The sequence below is a fragment of the Phacochoerus africanus genome, chromosome 1, assembly GCF_016906955.1.
Source record: "Phacochoerus africanus isolate WHEZ1 chromosome 1, ROS_Pafr_v1, whole genome shotgun sequence".
NCBI lineage: Eukaryota > Metazoa > Chordata > Mammalia > Artiodactyla > Suidae > Phacochoerus > Phacochoerus africanus.
The window spans coordinates 112,209,291-112,224,704 of record NC_062544.1 but is presented as its reverse complement, the minus strand read 5'-3'; the positions used below and the strand labels follow the sequence as shown (position 1 = coordinate 112,224,704).

At 44.4% G+C, this 15,414-nt stretch overlaps 1 protein-coding gene and 1 non-coding gene across 14 annotated transcripts in view; one reads left to right on the top strand and one right to left on the bottom strand.

The window, feature by feature from the left end:
• The window catches only part of USP4 (ubiquitin specific peptidase 4), a 53,582-nt gene that overhangs the window by 4,574 nt on the left and 33,594 nt on the right, over nt 1-15,414 (top strand). For 12 of the 13 annotated variants that reach the window (XR_007134244.1, XR_007134245.1, XM_047774108.1 and 9 more), the window contains exons 3-6: nt 5,255-5,385; nt 6,594-6,720; nt 8,024-8,169; nt 8,297-8,358. Coding sequence is in view for 11 of the 13 variants with exons in the window: in XM_047774108.1 (XP_047630064.1) it covers nt 5,255-5,385; nt 6,594-6,720; nt 8,024-8,169; nt 8,297-8,358 (466 nt within the window). In the remaining 2 variants the exon portion in view is untranslated. Of the gene's footprint in view, nt 1-5,254; nt 5,386-6,593; nt 6,721-7,885; nt 8,170-8,296; nt 8,359-15,414 lie in introns of those variants that run through there. The other variant, XM_047774176.1, reaches the window with a different exon arrangement.
• On the bottom strand, nt 4,844-4,946 carry LOC125113899 (U6 spliceosomal RNA). Its single transcript, XR_007131630.1, has one exon. It is a non-coding gene; the product is annotated as a U6 spliceosomal RNA (small nuclear RNA).

The window sequence follows — 15,414 nt, the reverse complement described above, 5'->3', positions numbered from 1 at the left end:
AAAAATGAGCATGAGCAGTGCTTCAGTGTATACTTTGTGTTAGGGGCAGTCTAAAGGACATAATGTCATAGGTTTTTTTCCCTAATGTGGGTCAGATGGTGGCAGTATACCATGAAGTTGACCCAAAAGGTCATTGTATTACGTTTGTATTTTGTCTTCCTCCTCCGCCCTTATTTTTTGAAAAGGAGTATTCTTAAGGCTTTTAATAATAGTGGTGATGAGAGTCCTAGAGTTGGAGGGACCCTTTGAAGTTATTTTGCATGAGTTTCAGCTAAGGGCAAGCATTCCTTCTATGGTCTTCCAGTTTGATGTCATTTGGCTTAGGTCAGAAACGTTTGTTGTGTGCCTGGGGAGTGAGAAGTACATTCTCTTCAGACCCTGGAACATTGATAGTGCAGGAATGTCCTATCTCTGGCCATTGAGGGCCACCCTCTTAGTTCTTGGGCTCTCAGTCTTCCATCAGTCCCATTCTAGCTACCTTTCCCCTAGGGTCAGGGGAATGGCCTGGAAGGGGCACTTGAACATGTAGGAAGGAGGGAGTAGAACATATCCCTGCTGAGCAGCTTTCTGTCATTTCCGCCTATTCCCTCGCTGTGTAGCTGATGGAATCCCTGTGTTTAGACCAAGCTGTGCTCTCATTTACCCCCTTTATTTGCCTCTCTGTTGAAGAAATTTGCATATGCTAAATCCTCTTCAAAACCCTGTGTGATTTTTAGCATGGTGCCCTTAGACTGGTGTTTTTTTTTTTTTTTTTTTTGCTTTTTAAGGCTGCACTCGTGGCATATGGAGGTTCTTCCCAGGCTAGGGGTCGAATGGGAATTATAGCTGCTGGCCTATGCCACAGCTAGAGCAATGCAGGATTCAAGCAATGTCTGTGACCTACATCACAGCTCACAGCAACACCAGGCCATTAGCCCACTGAGCGAGGCCAGGGATTGAACTTGCAACCTCATGGTTACTAGTCAGATTCATTTCCACTGTGCCACAACAGGAACTCCAAGACCAGTGCACTTTTAAGTAAAAATAGTGAACTGCATTGAAAATTGCAGTTAGTGCTATAGTGTTTGTGTTTGTGCTATAGTATCATAAGAATGACATGTTTGAGGAGTTCCCGTCATGGCGCAGTGGTTAACGAATCCGACTAGGAACCATGAGGTTGTGGGTTCGGTCCCTGCCCTTGCTCAGTGGGTTAACGATGTGGCGTTGCCGTGAGCTGTGGTGTAGGTTGCAGATGTGGCTCGGATCCCGCGTTGCTGTGGCTCTGGCGTAGGCCAGTGGCTACAGCTCCGATTCGACCCCTAGCCTGGGAACCTCCATATGCTGCAGGAGCGGCCCAAGAAATAGCAAAAAGACAACAACAACAAAAAAAGTTTCTGGCTGCAGTGTGGCACAGTATGGGTGGCCAGATCAGCATAGTACTTAGTGTTAAAAATGAGGAATGTGTATGTTTTCAAATAAGAGAAATGAATAATCTTTATGAGTTTTAATTTTCAAATCAGAGCAAAGTTTGGAGTTCAGGTATCAGTTTTTTTCTGAAGCTCTTGTTTCAAATAGACCAATAAATACTACCCCTGGACCACCTTTCTGTTGCTGAATAGAAAAGATGTGGTTTGTCAGTGTTAATAATCATGCCAGAGCTGTTATTGGAAAGTGTTGTGGCTCATTAATGAGGAGAAACCACCCTTTTTTTTTTTTCTCAATTTATGGCAAAATACACGTAAAATTTATCATCTTAAATGTATGTATAAATATACATTTTAAGGTCTGTATCTGCGGCCTATGAGAGTTCCTGGGCTAGGTGTTGAATAGGACCTGCAGCTGCCAGACCACACAACAGCCACAACAATGCTGGATCTAAACTGCATCTGTGGAATTCCCATCGTGGTGCAGTGGTTAACAAATCCGATTAGGAACCATGAGGTTTGGGGTTCGATCCCTGGCCTTGCTCTGTGGGTTAAGGATCCGGCGTTGCCGTGAGCTGTGGCGTAGGTCACAGACATGGCTCGGATCCTGCATTGCTGTGGCTCTGGTGTAGGCCGGCGGCTACAGCTCTGATTGGACCCTTAGCCTGGGAACGTTCATATGCCGAGAGATCGACCTAAGAAATGGCAAAAAGACAAAAATAAAATAAATAAATAACTAAATAAATAAAAGCAAGAACAGAAATTAAAAAAACAAAAAAACAAAACTGCATCTGTCACCTGCACCTCAACTCACGGTAACACCAGGTCCTTAACCCACTGAGTGAGGCCAGAGATCGAACCTACATCCTCATAGATCCTGGTCAGATTCTTAACCTGCTGAGCCACAACAGGAACTCTCCTATCATCTTAAATATTTTTAAATGCTTAGTAGTATAAAGTATATTCACATTGTTGCACAACCAATCCGCAGAACTTTTTTATTTTGCAAAGCTGAAACTCCATATCCATTAAAAAGTAACTCCCAATCTCCTTTCCCCCACAGTCCTTAGCAATCACCATTCTACCTTCCATCTCTGAGTAATCTAAGTGGAATCATACAGTATTTGTCTTTCTGTGACTGGCTTGTTTCATTTAGCACAGTTTCTTTAAGGTTCATCCATGTTATGGCATGTCAGAATTTCTTTTCTGGAGTTCCCATCGTGGTGCAGTGGTTAACGAATCCGACTAAGAACCATGAGGTTGCGGGTTCGGTCCCTGGCATTGCTCAGTGGGTTAAAGGATCCAGCGTTGCTGTGAGCTGTGGTGTAGGTTGCAGACACGGCTTGGATCTCCCATTGCTGTGGCTCTGGCATAGGCTGGTGGCTACAGCTCCGATTCAACCCCTAGCCTGGGAACCTCCATATGCCGCAGGAGCGGCCCAAGAAATGGCAAAAAGACAAAAAAAAAATTCTTTTCTTTTCTTTCTTTCTTTCTTTCTTTTTTTTTTTTTTTAATATATAAGGACTGCACCTGCAGCAAATGGAATTCCCAGGCTAGGGGTCAAATTGGAGATGCAGCTGCTGGCCTACCCCGCAGCTTTTGGCCTACCCCCCACAGCTACAGCAATACCAGATTCGAGCCATGTCTGCCACCTACACCACAGCTCACGCAACACCCTGAGTGTGAGGCCAGGGATTGAACCCGAGTTCTCATGGATGTTAGTTGGGTTCATTAACACTGAGCTACAACAGGAATTCCCGAATTTCCTTGTTTTTAAAGGCTGAATAATAACCCACTGAGTGTATATACCACATTTTTTTATCCATTCATCCTTCTCATCTTGGTATTCCTCTTCTCCAAGGTTGTTTAATAATTCCTTTCTTTCTTTTTTTTTTGTCTTTTTGCCATTTCTTGGGCCACTCTCCCACGGCATATGGAGGTTCCCAGGCTGGGGCTGGAATCAGAGCTGCAGCCGCTGGCCTATGCCACAGCCACAGCAACAGCAACTTGGGATCCAAGCCACGTCTGCAACCTACACCACAGCTCATGGCAACGCCAGATCCTTAACCCACGGAGCGAGGCCAGGGACCGAACCCGCAACCTCATGGTTTTTAGTCGGATTCGTTAACCACTGAGCATGACAGGAACTCCAATAATTCCTTTCTATTAGCAGTGAGATCCTGCTGTGTAGCACTGGGAACTATGTCTGGTCACTTATGATGGAGCATGATAATGTGAGAAAAAAGAATGTAGGTATGTTTGTGTAACTGGGTCAACATGCTGTACAGTAGAAAATTGACGGAACACTGTAAACCAGCTATAATGGAAAAAAATAAGAAAAGCAAAAACGAGCAAACAACAACAAAAAATAAATTATAAATGTTAATGGAGTAAAAAAAAAAAAATTCCTTTCCTTTTTCCTTGGAAATGAAAAAGGCAGAGGCAGATCAGATCTGAAACTCACCCTGAGGAAGGCCGGAAGACCTAATGGGGTGGAGTGTAAACTGGTGGGAGGGGTGATGGGAAGCCCTGCTCACTTTGTGAATGCTGCTTTTGGTTTTTGTTTTTAACATTGTCTGCCTTGAGTTACAAATGAGTTGCACCATTGTGGGTATTTTTTGCTTTCCCACCTTTGTGGCTTCACTTGTCTGGAGCAGAATAGTGGCTTCCACTAGTGCAGGAGTGGACATTGATGGGCTCAGGCTTAGCAAGGAGATTTCCTTGATGGCAGGTGATCATTCTTCCCTTGATCCAATCCTTTGGTCCTCCATTGAGAAAATGTGTTTTAGACCATAGATGTTCTTTTCTGACGCCCAGTCATGTTGCTTTTGTGGTAGGTAGAAATGGATGTTGAGCATGTTAAAAGATGTTCTCCCTCCACAGGAGGGTATTCAGGTGGATTTTGACTAGGAATGTTGAAAACTAAGAATGCTAAAGGACTTTTGGTAAAATAAATTTAACTTCGGAGACCTGTTTGCTTTCTTAATAAATCTTTTTTTTTTTTTTGTCTTTTGTCCCTTTTAGGGCCGCACCTGCAGCATATGGAGGTTCCCAGGCTAGGGGTCTAATTGGAGCTGTTGCTGCTGGCCTACGCCACAGCCACAGCCATGCCAGATCCGAGCTGCTTCTGTGGCCTACACCACAGTTCACAGCAACGCTGGATCCTTACCCACTGAGCTAGACCAGGATCAAACCTACAACCTCATGCTTCCTAGTCAGATTCGTTTCCGCTGGGCCACGACGGGAACTCCTCCTTTCTTAGTAAATCTTTCAGGGAGGATTATATCTGACCTTAATGCAGTTTCAGTAATTAGAATATTCTGTTAAATATACTTTTTTATATTAAAGTATAGTTGATTTACAATGTTGTGCCAACTACTGCTGCACAGCGGAGCAACCTAGTTATACATGTACACACATTCTTATATTATCTTTCACCAAAAAATATGTAATGCTTCATGAGTTTGTGTGTCATCCTTATACAGGAGCCATGCTAATCTTCTCTATATTGTTCCAGTTTTAGTATATGTGGTGCTGAAGCAAGTGCCTGTTAAATATTGGTAATCAACAATTTTATCTAAATGTGGAATGTAAAATGTAAATTAGGGCTTTTCTCTTTTCTTTTTCCTTCTCCCTCTAATTATGAAAGAAATACAAGTTCCTCATAATGTCTAGAAAGCCTGACTAAATATAAAGGTTTTCTCTGTGTTATGATAAGTGACAGAATTTTGGAATTTTATATTTTTTCCTATAAATACTTGTCTTGCTTCTGAAAAGTACGTAAGAATCATGTAAAAAAAAACATTTCTGGGGAGAAGAGCAGTGAACTATGTGCTGTTTTCCTTTTTCAGATCCTGAGAGTCAGACCTTGAAAGAACATTTAATTGATGAATTGGACTATGTATTGGTCCCCACTGAGGCCTGGAATAAGTTACTAAACTGGTATGGCTGTGTAGAAGGTCAGCAGCCCATTGTCAGAAAAGTGAGTACATGAATTGTCACACCTGCTGGTCAGTGTCTGAATGCTCCTTGGTCAACAGTGATTAGTGTTGGTTTCCTGGGTTACTGGACATACCTAGAGGTTGAATGGAGGCCTTCAAACATCACAGCTGCCCAGTGGCTTGGGATATGTCCAGTGGTGTCATGAGGGTACTTTCTGGAGGGTTCTATGGGAGAAGTTCACATAGACTATACTGGATATACAGTAATGTATTGCTTGTTTATCTTAAGTTTTTTTTTTTTGCTTTTTTTTGCTTTTTAGGGCTACACCCATGGCATATAGAAATTCCCAAGCTGGGGGACCACTTGGAGCTATAGCTGCTGGCCTATGCCAGAGCCACAGCAACGCGGGATCCGACCCATGTCTGTGACTTACACCACAGCTCATGGCAATGTCAAATCTTTAACCCACTGAGCAAGGCCAGGGATCGAACCCGAGTCCTCATGGAGGCTAGTTGGATTCGTTAATCCCTGAGCAATGATGGGAACTCCCATCAAGAGGCTCTTGATTAGTCCTAATGCAAATTAGATTTTTAAATTCCTCAGATGATGTCAGAGGCTTTAAAAGTCTGTACTTTTTTTTTAATGGCTGCAGCCATGGCATATGTAAGTTCCTGGGCCAAGGCTTGAACCTGAGCTGTGCATATGTGAACTACACTGCAACTGCAGCAACACTGGATCATTTAACCCACTGTGCTGGGCCAGGGGTTGAACCCACCCCTCCGCAGCAACCCGAGCTGCTGCAGTCAGATTCTTAACCCACTGCACCACGGCAGGAACTTCTAAAATTCTGTACTTCTTTTTTTTTTTTTTTTTGGTCTTTTTGCCTTTTCTAGGCTGCTCCCTCGTCACATGGAGGTTCCCAGGCTAGGGGTCTAATCGGAGCTGTAGCCGCCGGCCTACGCCAGAGCCACAGCAACATGGGATCCGAGCTGCGTCTGCAACCCACACCACAGCTCACGGCAACGCCACATCCTTAACCCACTGAGCAAGGCCAGGGATCGAACCTGCAACCTCATGATTCTTAGATTCGTTAACCACTGAGCCACATTCTGTACTTCTTATCTCCTTATTACTTAAGGAAACTGATTTCATGTGGATTCTGCTTTTTTGCCCCTGATGAAGTGTTTTGCTTCCAAGACTGCCCCAGTGTGGAAACATTGCTGTTTCACCTGTCTTTCTTGTTCACAGGTTGTAGAGCATGGCCTGTTTGTCAAGCACTGCAAGGTAGAGGTGTATTTGCTGGAATTGAAGCTTTGTGAGAATAGTGATCCCACCAATGTGCTGAGTTGCCATTTCAGCAAGGCAGACACCATCGGTGAGTAGCTGGGCTGGCTTTCCAGGTATGCTGTGAGAGCGCAGGGCATTATGGCTAATGGGAGGGAAGCCAGAGCCTCCTCTTCAGAGCTATTCAGAGATAGTATTACTCAGATAATCTCGGGTTATTGTTACCAGTTCTGATCTAGGAGTCTGCTCCCCAGGGCATTCATGTGGACAGCCAAGCCTTGGAATCATGTTTCATAAAACACTGGGCATGGAGCTCCCGTTGTGGCGCAGTGGTTAACGGATCCGACTAGGAACCATGAGGTTGCGGGTTCGATCGCTGGCCTTGCTCAGTGGGTTAAGGATCTGGCATTGCTGTGAGCTGTGGTGTAGGTCGCAGACACGGCTCAATCCCGTGTTGCTGTGGCTCTGGCGTAGGCTGGCGGCTACAGCTCCCATTAGACCCCTAGCCTGGGAACCTCCATATGCCGCAAGAGCAGCCCAAGAAATGGCAAAAAGACAAAAAAAAAAAAACAAAAAAACACAACACTGGGATGGAGTTCCCTGGTGGCCTAGTGGTTAAGTACTTGTTGTCAGTGCTGTGGCTTGGGTTTGATCCCTGGCTCGGGAACCTCTGTGTGCTATGGGCACAGCCAAAAAAAATAGGATAAGACACGGACATAGTTTCTGCCCATTTAACATATGGTAATAAGGGTGAAAAAAATGCAGATTCAGAGAGGTTAAATTTAATTAGAGTCACTTGGGAGTTCCCTTCGTGGCTCTTTGGTTAACGAACTGACTAGGAACCATGAGGATATGAGTTCAATCCCTGGCCTCGCTCAGTAGGTGAAAGGATCCAGCATTGCCGTGAGCTGTGGTGTAGGTCACAGATGCAGCTTGGATCTGGTGTGGCTGTGGCTGTGGCGTAGGCTGGCAGCTGAAGCTCTAATTGGACCCCTAGCCTGGGAATTTCCACATGCCTTGAGTGTGGCCCTAAAAGAGAAAAAAAAAATTAGAGCCACTTATTCAGAAATCTCAGTTGTAGAGCTAGCTAGTATTTGAAACCAGATCTGTCTTAACTACCAAAATAAGTTTTCTGACTTTTCTATGTTGTTTCTCTTCTATAATGGGGATCCACATCATCAGAGAATGAGAAGTATAGGGACAGTTTATGGGTGTATAAGTGCAAGCGGACACTCATGGAAGATGCTTGGCTTTAGGAGTCACCAAGGGGGAACTTTTGATTCAAAGCATCCTGTGACCGTCTGGAAAGGATGGATGATGAGCATTAGCTTGCCATGGCTGTTGTAGCCTTGCATCTGGAGAAGGCCCTGAGTGACATTTCTCCCTGTCCTCAGCAACCATCGAGAAGGAAATGCGGAAGCTGTTCAACATCCCTGCAGAGCGTGAGACACGGCTGTGGAACAGATACATGAGCAACTCCTACGAGCAGTTGAGCAAGCTAGACAACACTGTGCAGGATGCTGGGCTGTACCAGGGTCAGGTAGGAGGGTCCAGGCCATGCCCCCACAGCTCTGCTGGGCTGTTTGTGGACAGTTGTCTTTTGATTCTGAGCATGTCAGATGTGAGATGGTTTGCACATTCCTCATACGGTTTCCGCTTTCATCCAGGTGCTAGTAATTGAGCCCCAAAATGAAGATGGCACATGGCCAAGGCAGACCCTGCAGTCAAAGTAAGTGAATTTTTTCTTGTGGCTGAGCACACGGGTATAAGAGAGGCACTGTTTCCTATGGCAGTAACTTCTGCTAAGAAAAAATATTCTAAATCAGATGCAAAACATATTTGATTTTCTATCCAGAGTCTATAATCCTAGCCCTTGGTAAGCAGCATGCTGGGCCACCATCTCAGGAAAAACTGTCAGGTGTGTGAACAAGGCAGTGATAATGAGAGGAGGAGGAGAAGGGGTCAGGATCTGGGGATGCCGCTCTGCCAAGAGGTAGCTTTTTTTCTGTCAAGGGGTATTTATTTTCTATGTCTGTGGTTGGAGGCACTGCCGGGGAAAAAAAGGGGCTTGGGTGTGAGGTCTTGTATCGCTTAAAGTTAATAGGGAGTTCCCGTCATGGCTCTGTGGTATGAACCTGACTAGCATCCATGAAGACACGGATTCGATCCCTGGCCTCGCTCAGTGGGATAAGGATCTGGCGTAGCCATGTGCTGCTGTGTAGGTCACAGATGCGGTTCAGATCTGGCATTGTAGCTGTGGTGTAGGCCGGCAGCTGTAGCTCTGATTTGACCCCTATCCTGGGATCTTCCATATGCTACAGGTGTGGCCCCAAAAAGACAAAAACAAAAACAAGGTGATAGTTTGATTCCATGCCACTCTTTACTCTTTTCCTCATTATTGTCCTTTTGTTTTGCTGGGAAATTACTCTGCTACGAAACTGGGACTCCAGGCACGTATGTCTCAGGAGGTATTCACGCATGGTATGGAGTTAGGCATGTTCTGAGAAGGGGACAGAAAGAAGCGATAAGCCTTCCTTTTTTTCTTTCTTTCTTTTTTTCTGGCTGCTGTGGCATATAGAGTCCCAGGTCAGGGATCAGATCCAAGCTATAGCTGTGACCTATGCCACAGCTGCAGCAATACCATAACCCACTGTGCCAGGCTGGGGATCAAACCTGTGTCCTGGCACTGCAGAGATGCCACTGATCCCATTGCACCACGGCTGGAACTCCATGATGGGTTTTTCTTATGGTGTACGATGGGGAAATTGTGTCTATATTCCAGAGTTATGGGGCAAGCGCTGGTCTTTAATCTCTTCCTTTAGTCAGGCCTTGGACATTGATTGTTTTGTAGTAACGGGCTCCTGACTCTTTGAAAATCATGAAAGCTATGAGCTCTCCCTTGAGAAACCAGCAGGAAGGTGCAACATTTTGCCAACAATCTCAAGAGTTTTACAGACACCCTGAAGGCTAGCCATCGACTTCAGTTTAAGAAACTCTGGTCACCAATTCCAGATATGACAAAAAAATAGCTATGTTAGGCAGAATAATAAGCCCTAGGACCTAGGGATATGTTAGGTTATATGGCACAAGGAACTTTGTAGATGATCCTTTGTAAGGATCTTAGGTTGGGGTGATTATCCTGGATTATTTGGTAGGCCCAGTGTAATCACAAGCATCCTTATAATTGAAAGAGGGCGGCAGGAGAGTCAGATGTGGGGACAGAAGTAGAGTCAGAGTGATGAAATGTGAGAAAGACTTGATGGGCTATGAAGCCAGAAAGCAGGCAGCTCTAGAATTCCATACAGCCTTTACCAAAGAATACAGCTATGCCTACACCTGATTTAGCTCAGTGAGAATCATTTTGGACTTCTGACCTCCAAAACTGTAAGATAATAAATTTGTGTTGTTTCAGCCACTGAGATTGGTTATTTGTTTGTTTTTTTTTGTGTGTTTTTGTTGTTGTTGTTGTTGTTGCTATTTCTTGGGCCGCTCCCGCGGCATATGGAGGTTCCCAGGCTAGGGGTTGAATCAGAGCTGTAGCCACTGGCCTATGCCAGAGCCACAGCAACGCGGGATCCGAGCCGCGTCTGCAACCTACACCACAGCTCACGGCAACGCCGGATCGTTAACCCACTGAGCAAGGGCAGGGACTGAACCCGCAACGTCATGGTTCCTAGTCGGATTCATTAACCACTGCGCCACGACGGGAACTTGAGATTGGTTATTTGTGATAGTAGCCACAGGAAACAAATACACTAGCTCTAGCCTGTAACTACTTTCTTGGAACTGGAAATGCCACAGAACTGAGAGAAAATAACATAATAACTGTGTTAACCTCCCTGGGGAGACAGAAAGTGCTTAGATTCTAGTCTGTGAGGTAGGTTTGACAACTTAGAGCAAAAGAGCCTGGGTGTACTGGCCAAGAGAGATTTTTTATTTTTTACTTTATTTTTCATGATGGTAATGTCCCTGAAAAAAATTTCATTAGCTAATGGAGGCTAGGGAAGTGGGTTTCTGTAAATAAGATTGCCTTCTCTGATGTTCCCAATCTCTGGACCAAGCAGTTAGAACAGCCCTTGGCTCAGAAGCTAGAAATTCTCAAGCATGGGAGACTGTTTTTAGTTGTGCCTTTTTCTCTTCCTACTACTGCTTCTTCCCATCCCTTCCACACTCAGCCCTAAGAGATTCCAGTGAAGAGAAACAGCTTTTGGAAAAGAGCAGTGCCTCAGTGAAATTCCATGAACATTAGAGTTTCCTGATAGAGGGTGTCCAATGGTGAATGAGTTCAGAGCAGAATTTCTAAGACATTCTCCTCCCCACTCCACCGATAGTGTCACTACTGTTCTCAGAGTGCGGAGGATACAGCAATAAACTAAATAAAGTCTCTATTCTCAAGGAGCAGAAGATACATAAATTCAAAAGACGCAAATATATGATTGTTTCCAAGTACTGTGGGGAAAACATCCGGAAAGAAAATCAGCAAATGCTAAGGCTTTGGGTATATTTGAACAGGGTGATAGGCCCCAATGAGGTCCATTTGAACATGGTTATGAAGGGGGTGTGGAATCCGCAGTGAGTGTGGTGGTTCCTGAGGAGAACAGCTTCATAAGTCAGAGGTGATAGCAGCTGGAGAAGTCCTAGGCAGAGCAGACCTAGTTGAAGAGCAGCAGGAGTTTGTTGTGGCTAGTGCAAGGAGGGCTGAGGGGATGAGGCCCAAGAGGTGATGAGGTGGTAGGCCCTGTGAGCCTCGTGAGTCTCTGGATTCTAGCTTTGCTATTCCATGAGGTGGGGAGCTCACCAGGTGATCTCACACTACTTCTCACGTACAGCTAGTGAGGAGTAGTGTGAGTTCACCTGGTGAATGTCTCTCAGGGGCCCATAACCAGAAGCTAACAATTATAGTTGGAATAAAAGGCAAATTGACAGGCTGTGGGATCTGAAGCAGAATTCATGTTCCCAGCTGCTTAAGAAGGTGGAATAGGCATAGTGAGTATCAGGAAAAAGAGGAAATTGGTACATCAAACAGGAACAAGGAAGCAAACCTTTACCTGTCACTTTATGGAAGAGTATAGTCCGATGGCTAGTGAGTGTATGGAGAGGTTCTCAACCTCAGCTGTTGTCCAGACATGGTGAATTAAACCTGTAATGCAGTGCTTCTGGTACATCCCTTGGATTGGGTAAATGAAAATGATAGATAGTATCACATGTTGTTGAGATGTAAACTAACTTGCATTGTTGGACCCTGCTGATAGAGCATATAAATTGGTATGGTTGATTTTAGAAGACTTAGCAACAAGTACTAAATGAATAATTATGTGCATATTCTACAACTCAGTGATCCACTCCTAGGCATACAACCAGCAGAAATACATCTTATGGGAGTTCCTGTTGTGGCGCAGTGGAAACGAATCCGACTAGTATCCATGAGGTTGCGGGTTCGATCTGTGGCCTTGCTCAGTGGGTTAAGGATCCGGCGTTGCCGTGAGCTGTGGTATAGGTAGCAGACGTGGCTCAGATCCTCTGTTGCTGTGGCTGTGGCTGTGGCCAGCAGCTATAGTTCCTATTTGACCCCTAGCCTGGGAATTTCCACATGCCCCAGGTGCAGCCCCAAAAAAAAAAAAAAAAAGCACAAAGAAAAAGAAATATATCTCATCTCATGTTCACTGAAATATATATTCAAAGGTGTTCCTGACAGCACAACTTGTTGTAGCCAAAAAAATGGTGCTAACCCAAATGTCCACCAAAAACAGAGTGGATATATAAATTTTGTATGCACATGGTAGAATTCTGTCCAGCCATAACAACCATTGATTTTCATAAATGATGTTGAGTGAGAGAAGCCAGACAGAAAACATGGCATGCTGCAGTACCCATGGTGGTGAGGCGGAAAAGAATCTGACTAGGAACCATGAGGTTGTGGGTTCAGTCCCTGGCCTTGCTCTGTGGGTTAAGGATCTGGCGTTGCCATGAGCTGTGGTGTAGGTCACAGACTGACTTGGATCTGGTGTTGCTGTGGCTGTGGCATAGGCTGGCAGCTGTGGCTCTGATTAGACCCCTAGCCTGGGAACCTCCATGTGGCCTTAAAAAGTAAAAAAAAAAAAAAAAAGAAAACATGGCATGCTATATCATTCCCTTGCTATAAAGCTTAAGAACAGGCAAACCTAGTGTATGGGTCTCAAGATCATGATAGTGGTTAGTTTTGGGAAGAATTGTGACTGAAGGGAGCTTGAGAAGGTCACCTGGAGGCTCCTGTTCTCCTGTTTCTTGGTCTGGGTACTGGTTATATAGGTGTGTTCACTTGGTGAGAATATCTTTTTTTTTTTTTTTTTTTTGCTTTTTAGGGTCACACTGTGACATGTGGAAGTTTCCAGACTAGGGGTCAGAATTGGAGCTGCACCTGCCGGCCTTCACCACAGCCATAGCCACACAAGATCCGAGCTGCATCTGCAAAGCATGCTGCAGCTTGTGGCAACACTGGATCCTTAACACACTGTGCAAGGCCAGGGATTGAACCCTCATCCTCATGGGTACTAGTCAGGTTCGTTTCTGTTGAGCCACAACAGGAACTCCAAGAATATCTGATATTTGTACTCTTGTGATTTATGTCTTTCTTTGTGTAATACTTCAAAAAAAGTTTAATAATAATAAGAAAGGTTTAAGAGAACAGCCTGTCTCAATAACATTTCAGAAATAAATTCTGGGTAATCCTGACCTGGAAGATAGGGAAGAAGACAGGAGGCAGTAAAGAGAAAGATGAGAATGTCCTGAGCTACTTCTCTTGTGCAGAAATGTAAGATAGTTGTAAATTGAAGTAATTGATGGGGAAAAATAAAAGTAGTTATAGATTCTAATAAATTGATGGAGTAACTACCAGAAATAAAAAAATAGAATTTCTACCTTTTTTTCTCTGGCCAAACCTGTGGCATATGGAAGTTCCCGGGTTATGGGTCGAATTGGAGCTACAGCTGCAGACCTGCACCATAGGAACAGCAAACCAGATCTGATACGCATCTGCGACCTAAGCCTCAGCTTATGGCAGCGCTGGATCCTTAACCCACTGAGTGAGGCTGGGGATCAAACCTGCATCCTCATGAACACTCCGTTGAGTTCTTAACCTGCTAAGCCACAATGGGAACTCCCGAATTTCTTTTGTATAACATGTTGTGTTGTTTAGGAAAGGTTTGGTGGCAATTAAGAAAGACCTGAAAATTAGTACCATAAGCAAGATAGATGCTTATATCTTTCCAAAAGGACCTTCTGAGGTGGGCAGTTCAGTGCTGCTGTTATTAGAAATTCAGCTTCTCTGTCACGTTGCTCTCCCATGTGTGGCTTCTACTTCAAAGGTGGTCACTTCACAGTTAACTTAGTAGGGTGCTAGTTTATTATGAAAGGATATAACTCAGAAACAATGAAATGATAGAGATGTATAGCCAAGGAGAAGGAGTGAGGAGCTTTCATGCCCTCTACCAGGTGCTGTCACCCTTCTAGCACCTCGTTGTGTTCACCAGAATGAAAACTCACCAAAATCTCATGCTTTCAGCATCTTTGTGGAGGCTTCAGTAAGCCACAAATGAATGAAACATTTGGCCATTGGTGACAGAACCGAATCTCTAGCTCTTTCTCCCTCTTCAGAGGTGGGGTTGTGCAGGTAAAGCTGAAAGTTCCAACCTTCTAGTCATAAGGTTGGTTCCCCTGGCAACTAGCACTCTCATCCTTTGGGAATTTCCAAAAGTCATATACATAAACTGAGATATGGTTGAAAATAAAAGACAGTCCTTTCGTCTTTGTCACTTTGGAGCTATTTCAGGAACCAAGGACAGAAGGCCAAAATATAACCAAAGGTACTCCCATCACTCTGGTCACTTAGGAAATTACAAGAATTTTAGGGGCTTTGTATCAAGAACCTTGTACTGGGAGTTCCTCTGGTGGCTAAGTGGAAATGAACATGACTAGTATTCATGAGGATGCAGGTTTAATCCCTGGCCTTGCTCAGTGGAGTAAGGATCTGACGTTGGCTGTGAGCTGTGGTGTAGGATGCAGACATGGCTCGGATCCCGAGTTGCTGTGGCTGTGGCTGTGGCTGGCAGCTGCAGCTCCATTTCAACCCCTAGCCCCCTAGCCTGGGAACCTTCATACATATGCCACAGGTGCAGCCCTAAAAAACTAAAAAAAAGAAAAAAGAAAGAACCTTGTACCAAACCAGAACATACATTTATTATAAATCATGGTATCTTATGAGGCAGCTAAGAAACTGCCATACCAGCAGTGACAATGTTGGATCTTTAACCTGCTGTGCCACAGGAAAACTCCACAGGTGAGAGTTTTTGTTTTTGTTTTTTGGTTTTTTTTTTTTGTTTGTTTGTTTGTTTTTTTTTTTGCTTTTTAGGGCTGCACCTACAGCATATGGAGCTGTAGCCGCTGGCCTACACCACAGCCACAGCAATGTCAGATCTGAGCCACATCTGCAACCTACACCACAGCTCATGGCAACACCGGATCCTAACCCACTGAGCCAGGCCAGGGATTGAACCCACATCCTCATGAATGCTAGTCACATTTGTTTCTGCTGAGCCACAATGAGAACTCTCCGAGATACTTTTTTTCAAACCAGCCATGTTCAGTAATACATTGTCGAAGAAGACACAGGTTAAAATTGAGAGGATGGGAAAGTATGCCAAGTGAATGTGTCATCCAGGGAAAGTCAATGATTGAATTAATTGAAAAAAAAAACCCACTAAAAGAATCAATTTTTATTTATTTTTTATATATATATTTTTTGCCACAC